Source organism: Clinocottus analis, unplaced genomic scaffold, assembly GCF_023055335.1.
Source record: "Clinocottus analis isolate CAN_PGR_092001 unplaced genomic scaffold, fCliAna1.0.p SCAF_6, whole genome shotgun sequence".
In the NCBI taxonomy this organism is placed as follows: domain Eukaryota; kingdom Metazoa; phylum Chordata; class Actinopteri; order Perciformes; family Cottidae; genus Clinocottus; species Clinocottus analis.
The window spans coordinates 21028312-21046189 of NW_027176218.1; the positions used below are offsets into that span (position 1 = coordinate 21028312).

Consider the following 17878-nt stretch of genomic DNA (forward strand, 5'->3'; position numbering starts at 1 on the left):
TTCTGTGTCTATGTTCTGTGTCTATGTTCTGTGTCTATGTTCTGTGCGGATTATAAGTGGTATTTATTTTTTATTTGAATATGCATTTTTCAAATTCTTTGTAAACCGTTTTTTTATTTAATTAATAAGCGTGATTTAATACTACTACTACTCCTACTACTACTACTACTACTAATAATAATAATAATAATGATAATAATAATAATAATAATAGGGGAAAACATTTTAATTGATATGATCGGAGGTACTAGCGTGTAAATTCCCTCCGGCTCCTGACGTGCAGTCACACGTCTGCAGTGACACGTTGTCACGTTGTCCAGGATGCGCTCTCTGGAAGCTGAGTGAAAGTTATTATTAACAGAGAAGCAACGCTCAAGCAACAGGGGAAATGATCCATCACCGTGCACTTCCTCCTGTCATTTAAGTTGAGCTGGGTCCAGCAACAGGGCAAAAGCCCAGAATGCACAGCTGCAGGCTCTCTGTGTGTTGACTGTTTTGTGCTGATTGAAATGTAATGATATGTCTGAGAATATTTACTTCTAAACAACATAAACTGACATTATAAGCAATCTGCTGATCCTGAGGCATGAACACGTTCCCTGTGTTAGATCTTTAAAACTTAACTGTTTCAAAATGGGGATTGGACTGTATTAGATGGTTTCTGGTCCTCCAACTACTCAAAGCTCTTTAACACTAGATGTCATCATTCACCCATTCATACACTGATGGGAGGAGCTACCATGCGAGGTGCCACCTGTCCATCAGGACTCACTAATTATGAAGCAATTTGGGGTTAAGTTACTGCTCCACCTGATGCATAAACATGCATGACACTGTTAATTTAACATCTAAAACATGTAAATACATGCTTACATGGAGAGAAAAAAACAATCATCATCGTAGAAGAGTAATGATTTTATCCATAATTGTTTACTTTATTACTGACTGTCTGCAGTTACCCATGTTCACTGTCTCTGTCTGCTTTAGTGTGCATCAGTTTGAGAACATGGTGGATCGCTTCAGACTGGATTCAAACCCCAAACAGGACTCTGATTCTGGGCCACCAAGACAGCAGGAGGAGCCGTGGATGATTACTGACCAAGAGTTAGAGAGGAACAAGGCCAAGGTCTGACACACACACACACACACACACACACACACTGATAAAACCCGAATCATACATATATGTTGATACAGTGAATACATAATTTAGGAAGAAGGAACAATCAATCTAAAACCTTTCTCTGTGTGATTCAGTCTCTTCGTCAAATTCGTCTCCATGAGGTTCTGCAGGATTACTCCAGAGAAGCTGCTCTGATTGTAATGTGAGTAAAGTCTTTATTGGCATTTTTATTAAGATGGTGTGGGATCACGTAATAAAATAACTGCACCATCCACTCTGAGTGAATGGCTCTTGATTCTTGGTTGTCACTTAGATCACAGTCATTGTCATATTACATACTTTTACTTACATATGAAATAGGTCTTCTGCATTCAACCCATCCATAGCAGGAGCAGTGGGATGCTGAAAAGTGGCGGGCACTTTTAAAGCCTCTCAGCACACACAAACTAAAACTATTTTGCCTTTAAAAGTCATCACTTGTGGATGCATTGGACTTATTAGTAGTGAAAAAAAACTGTTCACCTTATTAAACGGTCTTTGTTAACTATGCCTGTCTCCTAACAGCACCATGCCGGTGGGGATGAGAGGAGTGTGTCCCAATACTCTGTACCTGGCGTGGCTGGACTTCCTGTCACATGATCTGAGACCTCCGGTCCTGTTGGTCAGGGGAAACCAGGAGAATGTCCTGACCTTCTACTGCCAATGAAATGTCTCCTTGAGACCAATAGACAGATACTGACTCACAAACTCACCGATCCAGACATTTTCATCCTGATTTCGTCTAACATCTGATTCATATATCATGTGATTTCAATGTTCTGTCCCTTTAGTTAACTGAATGATGAACACTGTAGGGAGTATGTTTAAAACTGAAGCCCTTCTTGATTGCAATTGTTCATTCAAATTATTTGTAATGATTGAAAATATTATGAGTAAAAAAAAAAAGTATGGCCAAGGAGTGAATAGTTCAATTCACATTTTATAACAAAAGACTATGACAACAGCTAAATAATGGGCCTTGTGTTGAATGAAGAGACTGTTTGTGTCGAAAGGGAACAACAATTATTGCAGTTTATATCCATTTTGTATAAGACTAGACGGACATAATCTGCATCAATATGTCATACCAAAAAGTATAATCCTTAATGTTAATGTTTTTGACAAACTGTCTCTTATAGTAAGGACTGGCTCAGGTTTGGCATGTCCAGAGAAATTCATTAGAGTACTGAATTGCCACTTGTATTTGTACATTGTTTGTATTTTTTGAAATATTTAAAATACTGGAAATTAGGCGAAATAAATTTGGATATGGAAATGTTAAACGATGTAGATGTAAACCAAAAGGTCAGGAATTATCAGCCTTCAGTGACCGAATAAAATAAAAATAATTAATTCAAAAGTTGGGAGTGATACAGTGAATTTAATCTGTGATCTGTCTTCACTTTAGTATGAAACTTCAGGGATATTGAGACGTATGACAGCACTCTTATCGGCCACAGCATCCGATAACTGATGTCCAATGAGGAGGTGTGTCAACCTTCTCGCACATGGCTCCTCAGAGATTCCTCCTCGCGCCTCAGAGCAGTAATGAGAGTTTTGGGACGTCTTTCAAGATGGTGGAGCAGAACCTCCTTTACCTTTTAATGTGTTGGTGTAAGTGATGATCACACTGTTGTGAGCATCTCCTCTGCTGTCTCTGTTGGGGCTACACTCCTCCAACTACACACACAGACACACACACACATGGAACCAAGTGTGCATCCAGAGGTGGTGACACTGGAGTGAGTTGAGGTGAAGATTATTCATGTTGATGACAACTACAACTGTACGTGCAATGATACATTTGCAGGTAAAAAGCCGATACCTTATCAATACATCAGTTCAACAAGAACGTATGTGTCAACAAAAGTAAAAGCTATTTCACTCTGCTGCTTCCGTAATCTCTCATCCACCATCGCTATGTTTACATAAGCACAGCGCACGCTCAGTAATAACATAGTTTTACAAACAAGCTAACTCAAAAGCTGTCTGGATGTAGTGTAAATGTTTTGTTTAGTGTCTTCCTGTGGCATACAATTTCTTGGCATCATTCCTCGGCTCCGTCATCTCTCCCTGCGTTTTGGCTCCATCTCTGTTGTGCTTTTTTGCCCCGTTATAACCGGCCTGAGAAATATAATTCTAATCCAGCGCCTGTTACCATCTGCAGCTTCCTGCATGTGATCCAACACAGTGGCCCGCAGCCTCCATGTGGCGAGCACATAGAGCGATACTACACCTGTTGCTGTAGCAGTTCCCTTTTTAGTTCATCTTGATGAACAGCTGATGTTTTGAAACCACTTCAACCCGAAAGTATGAACCTCAAAGTTAACGGAGGTGAAACCCAAAATCACAAATTTTCCTCCGAGGTCTTTACAATCTGTACGTGTTCTCTAACAATATGACTTATGTTAAACAGAGTTCAGTGAATTACTGCTTAGCTGTAATTTAAAGTAAAAACAAAAGCATAATATGTTTTTATGAAAACTTCAGGCATCACTTTCAAGTGTCTTTTTTAACAATAATTGTTATCCATATATTTCAAAAATGTAGGAATGTGATATATTTTGTCCCTGAAATCTGTGTCCTCCAGTGTGACACCATATCCTAGTTTTAAATTGAATGAGAAACTTTGTTGAGTTGAAGGAACCCATCAAAGTTCATGTTTTGAAAACAGTTTTTATGTTTACATTGTGTGAAAAACAAAAACGTACAGAGCCAGTCACACTGAAAAAAAGAACACTTTTATTACACCTGAAAGATAATGTTTTGTAGAATTGTACCTGGACAGTGGCGACCAAAAGGCTCTCTCTCTCTCTCTCTCTCTCTCTCTCTCTCTCTCTCTCTCTCTCTCTCTCTCTCTCTCTCTCTCTCTCTCTCTGGGTAAAGTATACATAAACTGCTTTAAAGTAGACCTGTTTATTGGTTTGCAATGTTGTCTATTTGCAGAGATACTGTATTTATTTTGACAGTTGATACATATATATATATATATATACATATATATATATATATATATATATATATATATATATATATATATATATATACATATATATATATATATATATATATACATATATATATACATATATATATATATATATATATATATATATATATATATATATATATATATATATCGTTCGTTACTTACACACGGCAACGTGTGTGTAAATTAAAATTAAATTAAAAAGAACGTCCTTGTAAATGCAAGAAGTTAAATACATAATGATATATTATATCGTACATAAACTGCTTTAAAGTAGACCTGTTTATTGGTTTGCAATGTTGTCTATTTGCAGAGATACTGTATTTATTTTGACAGTTGATACATATATATATATACATATATATATAAATATATACATATATATATACATATATATATATATATATATATATATATATATATATATATATATATATATATATATATATATATATATCGTTCGTTACTTATACACGGCAACGTGTGTGTAAATTAAAATTAAATTAAAAAGAACATCGTCCTTTTAAATGCAAGAAGTTAAATACATAATGATAACAGCTGTTAAAGTTCCCACTTTGTGTAAACGCAGCACGGTGAACGTCCTAGATGTGGGCGGGGCTAAACTGTCTAGCTCCTCCTACCGGCGGCCGCAACGAGTACGACTTGAGCACGTCTGAGCGCGAGCGGACGGCAACCAATCAGGAGCGGCCACAGTATGTTTGGAAACAAACCTCCTTCTCTCAAAGTCCCGTATGAAAGCCGGCAGAGAGACACTTCGAGCTTGTCCTATAAGTTTTTGCTTTGACAATTGCTAATTGTATCAAGGAAACTATACACATATTTATGTATATTGATGACTATAGTTGTAGGGCGTAAACAGTATCAGAGACTACAATTTACGTCATTGAAACAGAGGAAAAATGGATGTGGGGGATTCTCAACAAAAGACGACGACTCTTCGTATAAAAACGCCCAATCGGGCTCACGAGGATCAAACCATCGAGGGCGTCTCTCTGAGCTGGACTATACATGACTTAAAAAAACATTTGGCCGCTGTTTATACGACTAAACCGGTGAGTTATTATGAGGCGGATACGTTGTTGGTGAAACTTGTTCGCCCGTGACTGAAGTGCGAGGATGTCCTGGCATGTTGGGACCAGCTGTTCGTGTGTAACTCTCTCACAATGCTCACTGAAAACCTTCACAACTAATGTGTTCACTGCAAACCTTCACCACTAATGAGCTCACTGCAAACCTTCACCACTAATGTGCTCACTGAAAACCTTCACCACTAATGTGCTCACTGCAAACCTTCACAACTAATGTGTTCACTGCAAACCTTCACAACTAATGTGTTCACTGCAAACCTTCACCACTAATGAGCTCACTGCAAACCTTCACCACTAATGAGCTCACTGCAAACCTTCACCACTAATGTGTTCACTGCAAACCTTCACCACTAATGTGCTCACTGCAAACCTTCACCACTAATGTGCTCACTGCAAACCGTCACAACTAATGTGCTCACTGCAAACCGTCACAACTAATGTGCTCACTGCAAACCGTCACAACTAATGTGCTCACTGCAAACCGTCACAACTAATGTGCTCACTGCAAACCGTCACCACTAATGTGTTCACTGCAAACCTTCACAACTAATGTGCTCACTGCAAACCTTCACCACGAATGTGCTCACTGCAAACCTTCACAACTAATGTGCTCACTGCAAACCTTCATCACTAATGTGCTCACTGCAAACCTTCACAACTAATGAAAATGAAAATGAAATGAAATGAAAAGTACTTTATTAATCTCCAAGGAGAAATTTTTTGTCGTACTAGCAGCATCCCAATGCCGTAAACTAAGTTAAACACACAGATGATAAAATAAAATAAATAATAACAGGAACAGCGGGTAACAGATGTATGCATAAGTAAGAAATAAGTATAAACATATATATACACATACATGCAAGCAAGCGGAATGGATACATATATATATATATACATACATCCGCACACATATACATACACACATACATACATATCTACATATGCATATATACACACATACATACATATACACATACACATACACATACATATATACAAACATATACATATACACATATACATATATACATACATACACATACACATACCTACACATACACACCCACCCGTGGCCCACACACATACATGTACACATATATACATACACACATATACATATCTATACACATACACACGCATACACATATACATACATACACATACATACACATATACATACATACATACACATACATACATATGCATGCATGCATGCATGCATACATACATACATACATACACATACTCACATGTACACATACATATACACATACACATGTGCAAAACATACACAACAAGCAAAACACAGCAGTGTATTCGGAGGATAAATTAGTGTATTCAGTGTATTCAGTGTATTCAGAGGTTTGATTTAAATTAAATGTAAACTGAAATGTGCTCACTGCAAACCTTCACCACTGTGTTCACTATAAACCTTCACAACTAATGAGCTCACTGCAAACCTTCACCACTAATGTGTTCACTGCAAACCTTCACCACTAATGTGCTCACTGCAAACCTTCACAACTAATGAGCTCACTGCAAACCTTCACCACTAATGTGTTCACTGCAAACCTTCACCAATAATGTGCTCACTGCAAACCTTCACCACTAATGTGCTCACTGCAAACCTTCACCACTAATGTGCTCACTGCAAACCTTCACCACTAATGTGCTCACTGCAAACCTTCACCACTAATGTGCTCACTGCAAACCTTCACAACTAATGTGCTCACTGCAAACCTTCACAACTAATGTGCTCACTGCAAACCTTTACAACTAATGTGCTCACTGCAAACCTTCACCACTAATGTGCTCACTGCAAACCTTCACCACTAATGTGTTCACTATAAACCTTTACAACTAGTATGAACTTTTGAAGGAGTTCCAGTGGGCCTCAGATATTTTGAGTAGTTTGTATGTTGTCATTTATGAAGCATATGTCTCTGTGTCATTGGGATTAAATAGTTTTCTATATTGTAAAATGTGTACTTATTCTTAAATTGTGATGCACATGTTTGGATTGAGCCTCCTATATAAATAAATCCAATTCTGAAGCACAATGCAGATGTCTTATGATTATCAAAAACAAGGTAAATAAGAAAGGAAACCTTAAAGAATTAGATTCAGTTCATGCGAACATCTGTCGCATACAATCCATTTTCTGAATAGCCAGTGAGGACCCAACTTCATTGTTTTGATCGGCTCATGGTCACTTAGTAAATGAAAGTCAGTGTATAAACAAAGTTTGAACAAAAATGTGGGCCAAATATTCCACTTAGTAGCTGTTATTGGCATGCCCAGGCCTCAGGAAAAATGACTTGAATGGTTTAAAAAAGAAAAAAAAGAAAAGCTGTCTTTGTACAAATGTTTTTCTTATCTGAAGAAAGATCAGCCAAAGCTCGGCACTACGCAGATACTCTTTAAGGTGTTAATCACTAAACCTACTTCTTTGTTTTCTGAAGGCTGTGAGTGAGCAGAGGCTGATCTACGCCGGTAAACTGCTGCCCGACCATCTGCACATTAAAGATCTCTTCAGACAGCCACAGGTGAGAATATGTGTGTCTGTTTGCAGCTGCACGTGGCTATGCTTTCAAACAGGACTTTGGCAAGTTTTTTTTGTTGTTGAGTTGTTTCCTATCCAAATATACAGCGGGTTAAATAAATATCAAACACATCACCATTTTTCTCATATTTCTAAAGGTGCTATTGATATGAAATTAAGTTCCACGTCATAAAATGCAATAATACAAGAAATAAGTATTGAACGCGTTGACTGAAATGTATTTAATACTTGGTACAAAATCCTTTGTTGGTTTAAGACGTGTGTACTCCTACAGAGTGTTGAGACAACAGCCCATTTCTGTCTTACATTTACAACATTTATTGTCCTGCATTAAGTTCATTTTACACAGTTTCAGAGGTGTAACATAATATCTCTGTACAATTTTGTAAGAAGTAAACTTGCTCTTCGCGTCCATTGTAGCCCAGCTTACATTTGATATTATTTCTCAGCATACTATTTTCCTAATCCCATTGCCAAGATCTTTTTGCCATATTAGTCTCACGCCTTCGCACATTACAGCTTGAATATTTGACTTTTTTTTCTCGAATATTGAGACAGTCTGGAGTAGAGGAAGAACTTTCACTGACCCCACGCTACTCCTGAAATGTAAATACTTCCAGAAATGATCTTAATGAGCCATCTCTGGAGAGATATCTAAAACATTTAGTCCTTTTGGCTGCCATGAATTCCATGGAAATAAAATATACCGAGTATTTCCTGATTTCAAGCCCAAGCCTTAAAACAAAATATGTTAAAATAAGGCTGTTTAATGGCACTTTTGGCTTTCCATAGCTATGCACTGCAGGTAATGCCCAGTTGCACGTGGCATACCAGCTACATTGACATTTAGCCAAGGCGTAACTAATTGTAAAACTCCTCTAAATGCACACGTTTTAATTACATTATTCAGTTTGTATTAGTATTTTTAATTTCAGAGCACACTTGCAGACACACTTTTCAGTTTATATGACCTGTTGCATTTTGGGAAAGTGTTAACTCAGTGCAGTGTGTGTACAAGGTGTCTATATGGTCTTTCTTCTGTGGTTTTTACCGTCGGTACAGACGGTTTGTGCTCATACTGACAACTTGAATAGGTTCAGGTCTGTTGAATGTAAAGGCCTGAATGTATTCATGTGTTTTATCATGTCGCTTTTCTAATCAGGGCTTTATCTCCACTTTCCCAGGCTGACTCGGTTCCCACACTTCACCTTGTGTGTGCTTTTAGGAATCCAGCGCAGGGGCCCCTTGGAGCTAGACCTAAGGTGAGAGATGATATTTACTCGTATTCATTGCCTGCCCTCATTAGTCTCACGCAACCGCTGCCTGTTAAGCTCTCATCTGGTTACAATGTGGAGTTCCCAGGTGATACAAATAAAAGCTCTGGTCCATTTGCCATGCAAGACAAAACTGCTTTCAACTAAACCTGGACAGTAAAGCGTTCCTGAAGTGCAATCTGCATCAGAAGCAAACAGCAGACAGGAAAACTCTCTGCATATTACTACATGGTCGTCATCAAAGCACAACATATTTGACATTAGAGAAACATTGTCTATCAACTTTGACTATTTAATAGATGTAAAACACAATGTCCACCTCCTCAGTCCTGCGCCCTCTGCAGAGATTTTGCTGGTTCATGTATTTCCCCTTAGTGAAACCGGGTAAATGAAACTGGAGTATTGAGCGAAACTTCTATTCATTTGAATTGTAAATTGTGAGGTTGTTGAAACCAAATAGTTGGTTTGAGCTTGTCTGAGGGCATGTGAGGTCACAGAGGAAATTTACAAAAGGTTTTATTTGCCGAAAAATTGAACAAACAATTAACAAAACTTAAACTAAGCATTAAAGTTTTTTTTGCTAATAAAAGGTGAACGCTAACAGAACTCAAGCTAGCAAGAGGGTTCGATTCCCGGGCTGGACGGGCCTTATGTGTGCAGTGTGCATGTTTTCCCCGTGGCAGCATGGGTTCTCTTTGGGTTTTCTCTCTTACCACAGTCAAAAGACTTATTGATGACTTGTAAATTGTTGTAGATATGGATGTGAGCGTGAATGGTTGTCTGATATGTCAGCTCTGTTGACCATGAACCGGACCATGGTCCACCTGAACTGGACCATGGTCCACCTGAACTGGACCATGGTCCACCTGAACTGGACCATGGTCCACCTGAACTGGACCATGTATCAGTCCCCACTGCTTTGAAGGACAAGCTACCTAGCTAACTAGCCAGCCATCAACCTCCCGGGAGATGCGTCTGCCATCTTCCCAGAGAGCTGCAATAACCCCTCAATAACTAACAACAACCGCCATTTTCTTTTGAACTTCTAAAATGACCACGAAGAACAGTTCAATGTTCCAACTACTCTATTTCTTATGCGGACCATGCTGAATTAGATGTATTAATAACAGCCGTACGACTAAAGTGTCTGCAGGTTGGTTAACTATGTGGCAACAGCTGTGGCCATTGCAGCTCAATAGCTGTGTATCTATTTGTGTATCTTGTGTATCTATTTGTTCGTCAGTTGAAATGTTAGATTTGCAACAAATTCATGTAACATTTGTGGGTCCTTAAATTGACTACAATACAAAAAAACGAACTAACGTATCCATTGCAACAGTTTTTGTAAACGCTTTGGTGATGTTTCAGTTCGTGGTTTCAACGTGAAACAAACCCATGAAACAAAATAACAGACCAATAGCTCTGGCTAGCGTACTTTCTATAATATTAGAACAGGTTTCTGCACGCTTCTGAGGGCCTGCAGTATGACATGAAATTCAACTCTAAAAAGAGTATTATCATGATAGCAAAACCTAAAAAGGGTCAGAAGCTACATTCCTTAGTTTTTTATAGCAGCCCAAGTGATGAATGTGTGAAACAAAGTGGGATAATTGGGTCCCATCCTCATGTATGACCTCATAGTGATGACGCCAATGTTGCAAACCGTATGCACAAACCAATATGCTGGCACGTAAATGTAATATATGTACGGATGAGGTTGAAATATTTGTCTTTAGAGCCTCCTGTACACCACTTTATACTGCCCAAATTAAAAAGATTCAAGTGGCATTCGATGATGTTTTTAGAATCTTTGCTCAAAACTCCCAAGATGCACCTTTCATGCTGTGTTGAGGAGTTTTATATACAAATATACATGTTGATTGACTGCATCAATAGTAGTAATCATAAAGACCTTAACTGAGCCAACACAAGTTAAATCAGGGTATTCTTATTGTTTTTTAACCACACGTGGCTTTTGAACTGTAATGTTGGTGTCCTCAAATTCCTTTTTTTACTTGTTGTATTGGTTTTTGTTGTTGTATGGACTCGTGTCTGAAGAAATCCAGTGGATTTGAATTAAATAAGATGCGTCAGTAGGATTTTATAGGAGCTCCATTCTCCTGTTTGATATTTAGACTTACTGGAGAACATCTCCACCTCCTCCCGAATACCAACATTCTACAAAGTTATCTGGGTTTCTGTCGTGCCGACTGAGTTCTGCTTTCAGCAAATTCAAACTCGTCTTGTCTTTGCAGACCAAACGGACAGAACAGCCACCTCCCTCCGGTCTCGGGCCCATTGTGGCCTCTGCTTCACCCGATCCCAGCAGCCCCTCCTCCTCAGTGCAGACTCCTACAACACCGGACTTGAGGCAGAGGAGGCAGACCTCTTCATTTTCCTCTTCAGCTGCTACTTCATCTCATACGCAAACCCCCGAGTCTCCACGAGGAACTGCTGCTGAAATGTAAGTTCTAATGTTATCATTTATTATTGTTATTATTATTATCCAGCCATTCATCCGCTTATCCGGGGTCGGAGGAGTTATGAAGTTGTATTTTATTATTATTTATTTATTTTCAGGCTGTTTATTTGGGATTTTTGAGCTACAAGTAGCACAGTTCCTTTATTGTCATTGCACAACATGGTTGCACAATGAAATGCTGAAAGCGGTCCCATTTTGCTAGACAACAAAAAACAAACACAATAAAAAAAAATAGACTCGGATTCTCGGAGGAAAAGAAGATGTTCTGAGGTCTGGTGCTCGGGCAACTTCTGTGTCTCTTGCCAGATGGTAGCAGGTTAAATAAGTAGTCATGGTTGGGAGGAGTTATGAAGGTGCAGCCACCTGGAATCCCTCCTCACTCTGTGATGGGGACCCTGGCAGGTCTGGGCTAAGACGTTGCCAGGATCCCCGCCATGATGCATTGAAAATGGGGCTGACTTGTAGCGCTCCCATGAATACCACATGTGGAAACCATTTGCAATGGTTTATAACGGGGTGACTGTGGTTAGCACGCCCGTCTTTCAAGCAGTGGATCAGTGGTTCGAGCCCCGGCTCTGTTAGTCCTTGTCGTTGTGTCCTTGAGCAAGAGACACTTCACCCTGGAGTGCTCCCCGTTGCTGTGTCTACGCTGTATAGAGCAACATGTAAGTCGCTTTGGATAAAAGCGTCAGCTGAATGTGATGTTATAATAATCCACCAGGTGGAGCAGGCCTTGTTGAAGTTGGAGCAGTTGCCCCAGCACAAATTATACTCTCACGGTCCAGATAGCATTTCTCAACATTCTTTATTAGTTGATCTGGGGTGTCTGTCTGCCACTACTGACGTTTACATAAGCAGAGAGACACAATCAACGATTTCAGCTGAGGACGATTAAGCCTCAGCGTTCCCTAAACCACTCCCCCCTGCAGCTGAGCCCAACCATGCCCCGCCCTCGCAAGCTGCAAGCGGCGTTAAACAGGCCGCCGCACCTTTTGTCAGACGTAGTGGACTCGTGCGCCTTGCATCCATGTAAGCACAGCCAGCACGGCTCCGTAGCAATATAGCATGCACTAGGAAAGTCATGTCTTCAGTGGACTACATTTACCATCAGCAATGATTGGACCTCCACATAAAAGGTGACTTAAAAAGCGAAGATCAGCGTTTCAAAGGCTGAGAGAGTCGAGAATGATGCAAAGGGCATATATCACCTATAACACATAGTGATCGTTCATCATTTACAGTTTTCTATCAATCTGTGATGAAATACAAGTGATATTTACTGTAAACATATTCATGTATGACTCAATTATTAGCGCTGCTCAAGAGTGAGTGTTTCATTTAGAAACTCTTTGTGGAGCTGATGTCTCAGTTAAAGTAGAAAAGATGAATGGATAGATGTCTCTTCGACTCTTTTTCCTCATTGGATAAAGGTTACAGTGTTGAACAGATATTTACAGTCTGTCATTGTTCCCTGCAGGCCTGAAGCACCACAGATGATCCAACCCGCCTTTCCCACCTACTCCCTGTACAGCCCTCAACAGCTACTGTGGCTTCAGCATGTCTACGCAAGACAGTATTACATGCAATAGTGAGTTTTTATCCACACATTATAAAGTCAGACTACTCCTCTATTTTTGTGAGTTCTTCCTTGAGCCTCAGTCTCTCACTTCGATCAGACATGACCACGAATGACTGGTTTGTAATATGTAATGTTTGACGTTCAACAGCCATGCAGCGTTGGTGGCAGCTGGCACTGTCCCCTCGACACCAGCTCCAACCATTTGCCAGTACCCGCCTGTTCCCGCCCACCAAGTACCTGTTCCAGACCACTTAGCCAATCAGAACCCCATCAACAACCTGCCAGCAAATCAGAACCCGGTGCAGGAAGGCGCATTCATCAACCCCGGGGAGGCCAACCAGAACATGCGGATGAACGCTCAGGGTGGGGCTGTAATGGACGAGGAGGAGGGTATGGAGCGTGACTGGCTGGACTGGTTGTACTCTGCCACGAGGTTCAGCGTTCTGCTCATCATCGTGTACTTCAACTCCAGCCTGAGTCGCTTTCTGATGGTGATGAGCGCCCTCTTCTTCATGTACCTGTAAGTTCAATCGATTGATTCCTATTTTGACAATTCAAGGGACCGAACTTGGTTGCAGTGCAGCTGTTGTGTGTTGAGTAAGCATTAGCGCATTAGCGCATTAGCGCTGTGGTGCTCTCAACCTTACTGGACCTTATCATTCACACACCAAAGGCACAGCCTGTGGGAGCAATTTGGAGTCAAGTTTCTTGCCCAAACCTCAACATGGATTAGCCGGGGATCTACCTGTTTATCACTTAGTCGCAGTTAATTACTTTGTATTGTGACTTTGCTGTTGTGAACATGGACTGGACTTATTTGTATAGCGTCTTTCTAGACTTCTGACCACTCAACGTACTTTAACACTACATGTTATTCACGTTCCAACACACTAAAAGCAGTGACCATCATGCTTTTAGTTATATTGTGTACTGCCATTGACCTCCTGCTGACTCCTCACAAATACTCTTATCCGGTCGATAGTGATAACAAAGCCGAGTGCATCTCTGACCCCTCCATCCGCTACTCTGTGGCCAGTGTTGGGTTAATAGTTTGTCCTGAATTTGGCTACCAGCTAACGCAACAGCTCCATACGTTGCGTAGAAAGGGTCAAAGCCATAGTTAAGCTATCGTCTGTTCCATTCTCACGAATGCGATAGCTCTGAATTACATCAAATTTGGCACAATTGTCCGCTGGACAGAAGGATGATGGATTCCATTTTGATTCTCAAAATAAAAGTGAACTCATGTTCGTCCTATTCTCATGAAAGCCATATCTCAGGAACGCTTTGAAGGAAGGTTAAGGTCACTGACTCAATAATTGATATGCTAATGAGGAATAATTCACACACATTTCTAAGAGGGTAAAATTATTAAGTCTTTAGGCAAGGATGGAGGAAAACTGCTGGTTTGCGTAGGCATAAAACCACAAGCTGGGGATTCTGGGTCACCTTTAAAAAATGTCATACCATCTCATCTGGAAATCTAGGAACACAAACAACAATATAATGTAGTCTCTGGTCCATAGAGAAGGGAAAATTGTCATATTGATTATTTCCGATGGCATCCCATAATAACTAATTCAATCAGTTTCCATGATAAGTCCCAGCAGTGTGAGATGTGTCAGTATGAATGGGTCAGAGTCCATCTGACCACCTGTTCCACTTCAGCACTGTCACACCATGTTGTTCCTCATTACCTCACACTCTGACACATGACCCTTTGCCCTTGTTGTCAGATGGTATTTATATATTTGAATTTTTTTTGTTTAGTTTTTTTCACAGGTTGCACTTTATTGTTGTCTTGAAAATATATTCAGTTCAAAACAGATTAAGTGCAACAACAATAAGCTATTTATTTTTGCAAATATTAGTTATTGTTATGACTTTTATTGTCATAATTATGACTTTTTTTGTGTGTGCTGAAATTGGGCTGGAAAAAGCACAGATGGAGGAGTCACAACATTTTGTTATTTCAATAAAAACTCAGCATGGACCATTTTGTTACAAGTTTTTTGTTGAGGCGTGAACATTTTTCTCCAAAGTGGGGCGTGACAGAAAAGGTTTGCTCACCACTGGTCTACAATAAAACATCATCCCTGCCGCACTGTAAAACTCAAAAGATAATTCCTGAGCTTGCTGATGACACTGCACAACACTCTGCTGCAGTCATAGAAACACATTCCCTCATATGTCCTTTGTCTTCTCCTCCACAGACACACTGTGGGGTGGTTTCCCTTTAGAGGGCGAGCACAAGTCCAAGAACCGAACCATCTGCAGCCTCCTGTGGTTCAGAACAACCTGCAGGATGAGAACGGGAATCCAAATCCAGTAAGAAAACGATGGATGGATGGATGGATGGATGGATGGATGGATGCTCGGATGGATGGATGGATGCTCGGATGGATGGATGGATGCTCGGATGGATGGATGGATGGATGCTCGGATGGATGGATGCTCGGATGGATGGATGGATGGATGGATGGATGGATGGATGGATGGATGGATGGATGCTCGGATGGATGGATGCTCGGATGGATGGATGCTCGGATGCTCGGATGCTCGGATGGATGGATGGATGGATGGATGCTCGGATGCTCGGATGGATGCTCGGATGGATGGATGGATGGATGGATGCTCGGATGCTCGGATGGATGCTCGGATGGATGGATGGATGCTCGGATGGATGGATGGATGCTCGGATGGATGGATGCTCGGATGGATGGATGGATGGATGCTCGGATGGATGGATGGATGGATGCTCGGATGGATGGATGGATGCTTGGATGGATGGATCCTCAAGGGGAAATGTGTTGTCAGAGAAGCGCCCAACACTTCACAGACACCAAATGGAATAAACACACAAAATATAAGAACAGAATATAATATATATTTCCAGTATATACACATACGTACGTAGATTTGAATTCTAAACCCTTTAAAACCAACTCATTGTGCGCTGACTTTGTTTCCTGTCTCTCAGGTGGAAGAGAACGGCGACAGACAAGGGGTGGAGCCTGCTGCTGCAGTGGGCGGGGCAGACGAACAAGGACCAATGACGGCAGTTTTAGTGCGTCCTCACAGGCTGTCAGTCATGTGGACGGCCTGGGTTTTCCTCAAAACATTGTTTTCCTCCCTCTTACCTGAGATTCATCAAGGTATCGCCAACTGACCCCCGGCGGACAACTGATGGACCGCGGACCTTTTCTTTCACCGGTGAACAATAATCTCTGGAGATTGAAAGAACAAGGAAGACGTTTACTGCTGCCAATTTAAGAATACATGATGTGGAGGGCGCTGTACGTGACTGTGGCCTCTCTGTTGACAGCAGTTCAAGGAGCTGCTTTGTGAAATTGATCTGTCTTTTGAGTGTGAAGGACAAAGCTAAAACACCAGCAAAATAAAGCAGTGCCCGGCCCTTGAATTTTAAAGTAACTAAGGAGACAAAGAACTAGACAACATTTTTAACAATGATGCATTGTTCTGTGGGATCCCAGCTCTCCATCTGACCAACTCTGTCTACTGATTGTGGGTTTTTACCCCACATCCAGGTTTCTTGCTGTGTGACAAGCCCTTAAAACAAGTGCAGGGTCCCTATCAATGAAACAACAGTAGTTGGCGGCTACGGATAAAAATACATTTAAAAAACTTGGACTATATTGCTTACAATTTTCTTACCGTGAGGAGGTATATTGGATGACTTTTTGATTCTCTCGGTTGCAAACTAAGTCCAGATTTATAATCTCTGGATTATAAGGATTTTCACTTCGACGGAACACATCATGTGTAAAAACTCTATTGTGTTGAATCTTCTAGCTTTCTAAATTAAATTCTGTTTTCCCAGGGATTTATTTGGGTCTTTAATAACCATCATGCTTACAGCTGTAAAGGATGTCAGACGTTGTTTGAACTTGTTCGACAGAGTTTAGAGTAAAATCATTGAAACAGGAACATTTATTTGTTGTAAGGAAGGAGCAGAGTCAGAAGTACAACATGATAAACAAATTGCATATCAAAGACTGCTCAAAGAGCTCTCAAAAACCACCTCCTTAAATACTCATCATGACCACTAACAGAAACCCTCATGATGTCATCGGCCTAATGTGAACCTTTCCCCTCGTCCAATAGAGCGGTTTGTGAGAAATGGTCGTATGATAACAGAGGAACTGCTCGTTCTTTCAGACAGAAACATACAGATTCAGTCTCACTGCTATCAGGAGACATGCTGTGTGTGTGTGTGTGTGTGTGTGTGTGTGTGTGTGTGTGTGTGTGTGTGTGTGTGTGTGTGTGTGTGTGTGTGTGTGTGTGTGTGTGTGTGTGTGTGTGTGTGTGTGTGTGTGTGTGATTAAACAGACAGTAACATGAGAAGTCTGAATATAACAGTGAAACAGTCACTGATTAAGAGTCAATAAGTTTTTCTTCCAACAGTTTGGAAATTTCTCTTTTTGGTGTTTTTAAAGATGTGCAGAACAAAAGCGCTCAACTTGTATTTTGTTTGCGTTTTAAAATACTCAATATTTCAAATAATTCCACAAGTTGTTTGAACTCTTTTGGTCATTTGCTATGTTATATTTGTACAGGCGCTGAGATGTTGAGGCTGTTAAACATTAACTGACCTTGACCAGAACTTAAGTTCAAAGACAAAAACAGACAAAGATAACAAAGTTCAAATCCACCAAATTGAACAAAACATTGCACAGAGAGGTTTGTTCTATTACTG

General features: G+C 40.4%; 2 protein-coding genes across 2 annotated transcripts in view; both read left to right on the forward strand.

The window, feature by feature from the left end:
• The window catches only part of slc12a3 (solute carrier family 12 member 3), a 27113-nt gene extending 25284 nt beyond the window's left edge, over positions 1 to 1829 (forward strand). The window contains exons 25-27 of the mRNA XM_068602306.1: positions 988 to 1126; positions 1258 to 1325; positions 1688 to 1829. Of these exons, the coding sequence (XP_068458407.1) occupies positions 988 to 1126; positions 1258 to 1325; positions 1688 to 1829 (349 nt within the window). The remainder of the gene's footprint in view (positions 1 to 987; positions 1127 to 1257; positions 1326 to 1687) is intronic.
• A 3080-nt stretch (positions 1830 to 4909) lies between these two features.
• herpud1 (homocysteine-inducible, endoplasmic reticulum stress-inducible, ubiquitin-like domain member 1) lies at positions 4910 to 17422 on the forward strand. The gene is made up of 8 exons (XM_068602246.1): positions 4910 to 5224; positions 7726 to 7809; positions 9011 to 9088; positions 11356 to 11564; positions 13060 to 13170; positions 13310 to 13681; positions 15375 to 15489; positions 16142 to 17422. The coding sequence occupies exons 1-8, from the start codon at positions 5072 to 5074 to the stop codon at positions 16328 to 16330; spliced, it is 1311 nt and encodes a 436-aa protein (XP_068458347.1). The 5' UTR covers positions 4910 to 5071; the 3' UTR covers positions 16331 to 17422.
• The last annotated feature ends 456 nt before the right edge of the window (positions 17423 to 17878 follow it).

Excerpts from the sequence above, each read along its gene's own strand:
- herpud1 (XM_068602246.1), top strand. The coding sequence starts at position 5,072 with ATGGATGTGGGGGATTCTCAACAAAAGACGACGACTCTTCGTATAAAA. Across the intron at positions 9,089-11,355 it reads CCCTTGGAGCTAGACCTAAG|ACCAAACGGACAGAACAGCC; the intron begins GTGAGAGATGAT and ends TTGTCTTTGCAG. Across the intron at positions 13,171-13,309 it reads AGACAGTATTACATGCAATA|CCATGCAGCGTTGGTGGCAG; the intron begins GTGAGTTTTTAT and ends GACGTTCAACAG.